This window comes from Salvia hispanica, chromosome 6 (genome assembly GCF_029641045.1).
Source record: "Salvia hispanica isolate PSC_SH4W2 chromosome 6, Shi_PSC_v1, whole genome shotgun sequence".
In the NCBI taxonomy this organism is placed as follows: Eukaryota; Viridiplantae; Streptophyta; class Magnoliopsida; order Lamiales; family Lamiaceae; genus Salvia; species Salvia hispanica.
In genome coordinates, this window is record NC_142697.1 from 9,202,029 (window position 1) to 9,208,398 (window position 6,370).

The 6,370-nt window shown below is 37.1% G+C and overlaps 1 protein-coding gene across 5 annotated transcripts; it reads right to left on the reverse strand.

Annotated features, from left to right (window-relative positions):
* Positions 1 to 1,540: 1,540 nt before the first annotated feature.
* Positions 1,541 to 5,960, reverse strand: LOC125207522 (uncharacterized). Of its 5 annotated transcripts, none has more exons than XM_089061877.1 (11): positions 5,881 to 5,960; positions 4,718 to 4,935; positions 4,505 to 4,605; positions 4,087 to 4,195; positions 3,927 to 3,966; positions 3,560 to 3,649; positions 3,377 to 3,476; positions 3,155 to 3,294; positions 2,960 to 3,062; positions 2,059 to 2,870; positions 1,541 to 1,984 (listed from the first exon to the last, which is right to left on the reverse strand). In XM_089061877.1, exons 2-11 carry the CDS (start codon positions 4,854 to 4,856, stop codon positions 1,780 to 1,782), a joined length of 1,839 nt encoding a protein of 612 aa, XP_088918003.1. In that variant the 5' UTR covers positions 4,857 to 4,935; positions 5,881 to 5,960; the 3' UTR covers positions 1,541 to 1,779. The 5 variants fall into 5 exon arrangements, with proteins under 5 accessions (XP_088918003.1, XP_047962859.1, XP_088918001.1 ...); XM_048106902.2 differs by lacking the exon at positions 5,881 to 5,960 and adding an exon at positions 5,518 to 5,848 and having other exon boundaries at positions 4,718 to 4,849; XM_089061875.1 differs by lacking the exon at positions 5,881 to 5,960 and adding an exon at positions 5,518 to 5,656.
* Between the last annotated feature and the right edge of the window lie 410 nt (positions 5,961 to 6,370).

Consider the following 6,370-nt stretch of genomic DNA (forward strand, 5'->3'; position numbering starts at 1 on the left):
TAGATTAGATATTTACGTGTATGTTACCTTATTGCATTACGTGTATAGATGCATGAGTAAAAAGATTGCATATCTTTAATTTATTATTAGATGTATATTATTTCCCTAACTATAGTAGTATCATGATTCCTAATTTGGTGGATATTAATTTGATTTACAATTACATTTGATTTGATTTTCATAATTGTAGATATTAATCTTTAATTGATTTGCATGATTATTGATAGTAGTTATTAATAGATATTTGTATTAAAAATATTTCCATAACTATAGTACTAGTATATTAATACTAGTATATCATGATTCCTAATTTTGTGGGAATAGTGAGATTATATAATATTGGAGGGGAAAACTGATTTATGTATTCAAGCGTGTAAATTTTAATGTGTGTAATTAGTCTCATAATTTAGTTCGATAATTGTAGTACTTCATAATTCATATCATAGTTTCAAAATTGATTTGTACATGCAAATATGCAATGCGTGAGTAGTCTTTCCATTATTTAGTAAACTTGGCCCGGCCCAGCCCGGCCCACTTCCCAACTGGGCCCGGGCTCGGGCTGGGCCCATCATTTATTCCAAAACCCAGGCCCGGCCCAGACCGCTTCAGACATGGGCCTGGGCTGGGCTGGGCTGGGCCTAAATCTCACCAGGCTTTACCGGGCCCGGGCAGGGCTGGGCCGGCCCGGCCCACTTGACACCTCCAGCCACCGCCAGTGTACGAATGGGGATACCTCATGATGACACCGGATGGCTCCAAGCCCATGCCGACATGCGCCAACAAGAAGCCCTCATATTCAACTCCAGCAGGATCTAATTGAAGAGTTGTGGACGCGGAGGGGTGCACGTTTATTTAAATGTAATTTCTTGAAATTGTATTTTTTATTTTAATTGTACTTTTTTAATGTTTTTAATTTAATAAAATTATGATTGCATTTTCTCCGTATTCGTGTTAAAATTTTAATTCTGTATTAATTTCCGCATATAAAATGTGAATTTGTATTGTTGGGATATCCTAGTGCTTGTCCTAGTGCTAGTCCACTATTGTGCAGTGGAAGTCCTAGTGATGTGACAGTGAGGTGGAAAGTCCTAGTTACGTGGCAGAAGGTGTTTTTAAGAAGTCCTAGTGCTAATCCGTGGGGAAGTTCTTCCTATTGTGAAAAGTTAACTGAAGTACACATGTATAGATACCTGGGCCTCATTGGGCCATGCGCCGTTTCAAGGGCCATCGCGATATTTTTCTGTAGTATCAAACACCAGAGTTTGACCAGAAAACACTCCTTTTCTGCTCTAGTGTATCAAACATGCCCTTAACGCGATATTTTTTTGTAGTATCAAACACCAGAGTTTGACCAGAAAACACTCCTTTTCTGCTCTAGTGTATCAAACATGCTCTTAACGGAAACTAAATAAAAGTGTCACATTTCCAAATATGCTTATTTCAAGAATTTTGCCAAAAATTGTTGAGATTACAAAATTATATTGGCAAAGCGAAAATGAAAAAAATAAATAAAAATACATCCATTACAATACATAGATAATAGACCAAAAAAAATGTTCTCTTTATTTATCTTCTGCCTGCGTACTGAGGTTAGGATTTTAAAACAGAACTAAACTAAACATAAAATTACACAATCTTGAATGAAACAGCCAAAGCTTCTTCCCTAGTCTCACTATTCTTGTGAAAATGCTGTAGCTGCAGAAAAAATCGAAAGCCAACAATGTACATAAACCTATAAGAGCTCGAGTTTTCGTAACTCCTGCAGTAGTTCACTAGCTATCAAGAACCGAAATTTAAGCAACAAAACCTCGACTTCTTATTCTTCCCTCCTTTCATTCTGTTTGCTTCTGCACTCACCAGATTATCTCCTTTTGCACTCTCGGATTCTATTGACACGTTTCTCTGATGGTGAGACAGCCTCGTGCCATCTTCATCCGGTGCAATCTTGCTCTGGTTTGTTTCCCTCGTGCTGGAGTTGGACCGACTGAGATAACCGATTTTCATGTCAAAAATCACCTCACGTTATATAAGTAGTGGCAAACAATCGCAAAAAGATACCTTGAATTATGGTTGTCAGAGCTGCTTCTGGCAGTTTGGACAGCTACTTGTGCTGATCTTTGTTTTGATGATTCGACGCAAGCTTGATTCCTTTTCCTTATTTCGTCAGCTTCCCACGAAATAGATTCTGTCGCAGCATCATTCTCCGAGCTCAGCATATCTCCATTGTTGAGGACATGAACAGGGCTACTGTTGTACTCCCGGAATATGGAAATGGCCTTTTCCAGTGTTCCTAAAGCTCTTTGAACCTCAGGGCTGATGTTAACCTTAGTTTGTACATTACATGTAAAATGTTCCGTTATTTCATGGCCTTGTTCCACCTCAGCCGCGCTAACTTCCATTGTGTCTGTCCTAACCTCTACCGTGATCTCCTCGGCTACTTTATCACGCAGTTCTAATCCTCTCTCCTCAAACTCCTTGATTTCATTGAGAACTTTGTTTGGATCCTCAGTCTTGCTAACTTCCATCAAGTCTGTCCTAACCACTACTGTGCTCTCCTCAGCTAAACTATCAAGAAGTTCCGAGCTTTTTCCCTTGAACTCCTCGATTTCATTGAGAACTTTGTTGTCTCTTGCGTCTGCACCCGTGGCGTTGGGATCCATGGGGTGTTCATCAAAAGTTTTATCTTCCTTAGTGGAGTTGTTGTCTTGGAATGATTCACTGTTTTGTTGTTCAAGATTGGTGTGTGTGCTCTCCAAGATAGGCGAAGCAAGAGACAAGTCTTCTTTATAGAGAGCCTCACGTACACGAGCATAGAGAGGATCTTTCAAAGCCTCCTGAACTTCTATGTTGCCTTGCGCAGAAGCAACTTGCTGCAGTTATTGTAAGACTTGGAAAAATTAGGCAGCAAGCAAAGGATAGGATTCAATTCCATTAACCTGTGAAGAAGTTTCAAAATAACCTTTTTATAGAGCTTGAAACCGCTGCCTACAAGCTGTCTGGCGACAAAATTGATGAATGCAGGAGGGACAAAGTCGAGCTTCATATCAAGATTCGCTATCGTTCTGCACAGTTTTGAAAGCACTGTAACTAGGAGCTACAGGACTTGATCCTTCCATCATTAGGCAAAAGAAGAAAGAGACATCATTATACTTACCTAAAGAAGCTTCTATCAGCAGTGATTTTTTTTAGAGCAAATCCTCCGTAGAGATCCATTCTCACGGCACCCTCTGAATCTGGCATTCCATCTCTGGTGAAACCATGGGTGCTTCTGTCGATGGTCTCCGAGTCAGAGATCTGAGAAGCATTTCATCATATTTTATTCGACAAAGAAGCATGTTTCATTCAGTAGGAGCAAGAGACAAATATTGTAAATTACCGAGTTAAGAATCACCACGACAAGGCCGTCTTTGAAGTACTCAAATGTAAAATAATGTACTATAACTTCTCTGCCTGACATTGGCCATGAAAGCTTCATCCTTTCTTCCAAATATTTACATACATGTCAATATCTGAAATGTGGCATAATAAGATCGAGATTTGAGTTTGCTGTAGCGCATACCTCACTATTGCTGTCTGCTCGCCATCTATAACTCTCTGGACACGATGCGATACAGCAACTTTGAAAGTAGGAACTGTGATTTGAGGCCACCTGGTAGAGTGAAAGATTTATGTCAATTAACAAGCAGAGGATCGTTTTCAAGTAATTTTCTCTTTTCTAAAGCATTCTGGAGCGGATATCATGAAGTTAACTTAGCTGCAGAGTATATTGATTGAGTACTAAAGTATCGCGAACAACATTACAAACCCTATTACTATCTAATGTATGTCATTCCACACTTTCATGTGGAACCGATGTGAGAATCATATCACAAGAAATCAAGAATGCTTCACAAAAATGAAGTAACACAGTCATTTTTTTCTCTTACCATTTTTTGTAAAGGTCAGCGTCTGACGAAATGCACAGACCTGTTACATACAAAGAAAGCTGTTCAGAGTAAGTATGGACAAGTATATAATCTCCTCGACTAGTTTCAGTTTGTAGTGAAAATCACAAATTATTAGAAGGGAGCTTATGAGCAAGCTTACAAACATCAACTGGCCCATCCACATAGCCCTCAGCAAGTAGTGTATGGAAGGGGGTTCCCTCTGGTCCTTCACGATACATAACTCGTAATTCCTCAGTGTCTTGTTTTACCTGGAAATTTGGCATTACAGCTTGTACATCATCCCATGATTGAACAAATGACTTGATAATAAGTTTAAAGCACAGAGAACGAAACAAGACTATCAAAGATGATTCCCCAGTTGTGCATAACAGCAAGTATTCTATATCAAACTCATGATGTTTGTTGGGAGTCAAAACTCAAAAGCAAGAAAATGTTCGAAAGCACAATGGTTATACGCATTACACGACAATGATTTATTCTTAAAATGTGAAGTGTATGTTGTGGGAGAATAAGATGCAACTGAATGAGAAAAACTGATGCCAATAATGATTTCATACTTTCCATTTGTTGTTTGAATCGTTTGTGGAAGCACTCCTTAGCTCACAGAGGAACTTAAACACTTCATTGCTTCTCCTTTCAATCGCACAGTCAGTGTATTCTGCAAAGCACAAACTGCAAATGTAACAGCATATCTAAAGCATAAAAACTCACTTAAAAGTTAAAACATATTTGCAATATGAGGAAATTAGTTAGAATCAAGACAAACAAACCTCCTGACTGAGAATCCATCGTCTGTAAAATTTGATTCTTCACAAGGATATGAACCATTTCTTCATTCATAAGTTCAGGTGATGTCAGTGTCTTGTCCAACCGGCTTCTGTAATCCGAGATACGGCCTTCCCCTTCCATATTTTCACATATCCCACAAGAAAGCAAGGAATCACCAACTAAGTTTTAGCAACTAACAAAATAATTTTCTTGATTTTTCCTGGTAAGAAAGAGCACAAAATTACAAAGAATCGAATAAAATAACCATAAGAATAAGTACAAATCATATAATCAGTTTGACATAGTAAAGCTTGCTTTTTCATGCCTTGAATAGTCAGACTGAAACCAAATTTGACAACTGCAAATTCAATGATAGCCTGCCTTCTCAAGCACATTAGATCAGAAATTTGAATTTCTTTAAAAGACAAAACAAGAGGGCCCTAGATAATCAAATACACACTCATTAATGAAAAGTCTGCTGTAATTATACAATAACTACCTACCACAAAAATAGCAAAATCACTTCGGTATGAGACAGATAAAAACAGAAAGCTAAAAAAAAGTGTCCCATTTTCTCATTGTTGAGCATAAGAGGGTAGTAAGTAGCAAGTAAACAACAACCATCCCACAAATGATCACACAAAATTTCTCACCTTCCCCCACACAAGAAATCAAAAACCAAAAAAGAAATCTTCACATGCTTTTCCATCTACTGGAGAAAACTCTAGCTCTAGAGATAAAAATCGAATCTTTATCGAGAAACATCATAAAAAATGAAGAGATGATAAAGAAAAAACACTACCAGAAGCAGAATTGGGGAAACTTTTAGAGAAATTGAATGCTGCAAGAGTTGCAGATCTCAAACAGAAAAAAGGAAAACTGTTTGAGGAGGAGACAGCTTGAACTGATTTGGAGGGAGGCTGCTCTAACATCAACACCGCGATTTCTTGAACTTAACGAATTGAAAGACACAGAGCAGAATAAAACGATGATATTGTTCAGCTACAGTCAGAGAATCTGCTCATAAACTTATTAAACTAATTTAAATAGGAACGAATTTGTATTTATTTTTATGTATAGGAGATGTGTCGGCTTCTTTTTTTAATTTTGGGCAGATGGGATTTCTCATAATCAGCGCTGCGGAAAAGGGAGATTAAAAACTTACTTAAATAAGGTTTCTTTAATCTCCAAGGATAAATCTTGACTTGCGAATTATGATTAATATTGTGTTTGATATTGTTTAGTTGGAATTTTTATTGCACCACGCAATTTAAATATCCTAATTCTGATGCGGAAAAGGTAAAAGCACGGGAATATGAGATCGAGAATAGGTTGACAATACTTCATTATTTTCATTCACTCATTTAAGAAAACAATCTTATTTCATTATTTCTGATTAAATACGTTTCATTTCCTATTAGCAATCTACTATCCCTTTTATCTTTATCATTTTACTGTCAGGTTTATACTCCTTTTGTCCTATAATAAACATACTTTTCTTTTTAGTTTGTCCTACAAAAATAGTCATATTTTTTTTAAAAAAAGTTTTCTCTCACATTAATATAAATATACTATTTTCTCTATCTATTTATCACACAAAACAACATCTCCTAAAATCTCGTGTCATTATATCATCTTTTAAAGGACAGAGGAAG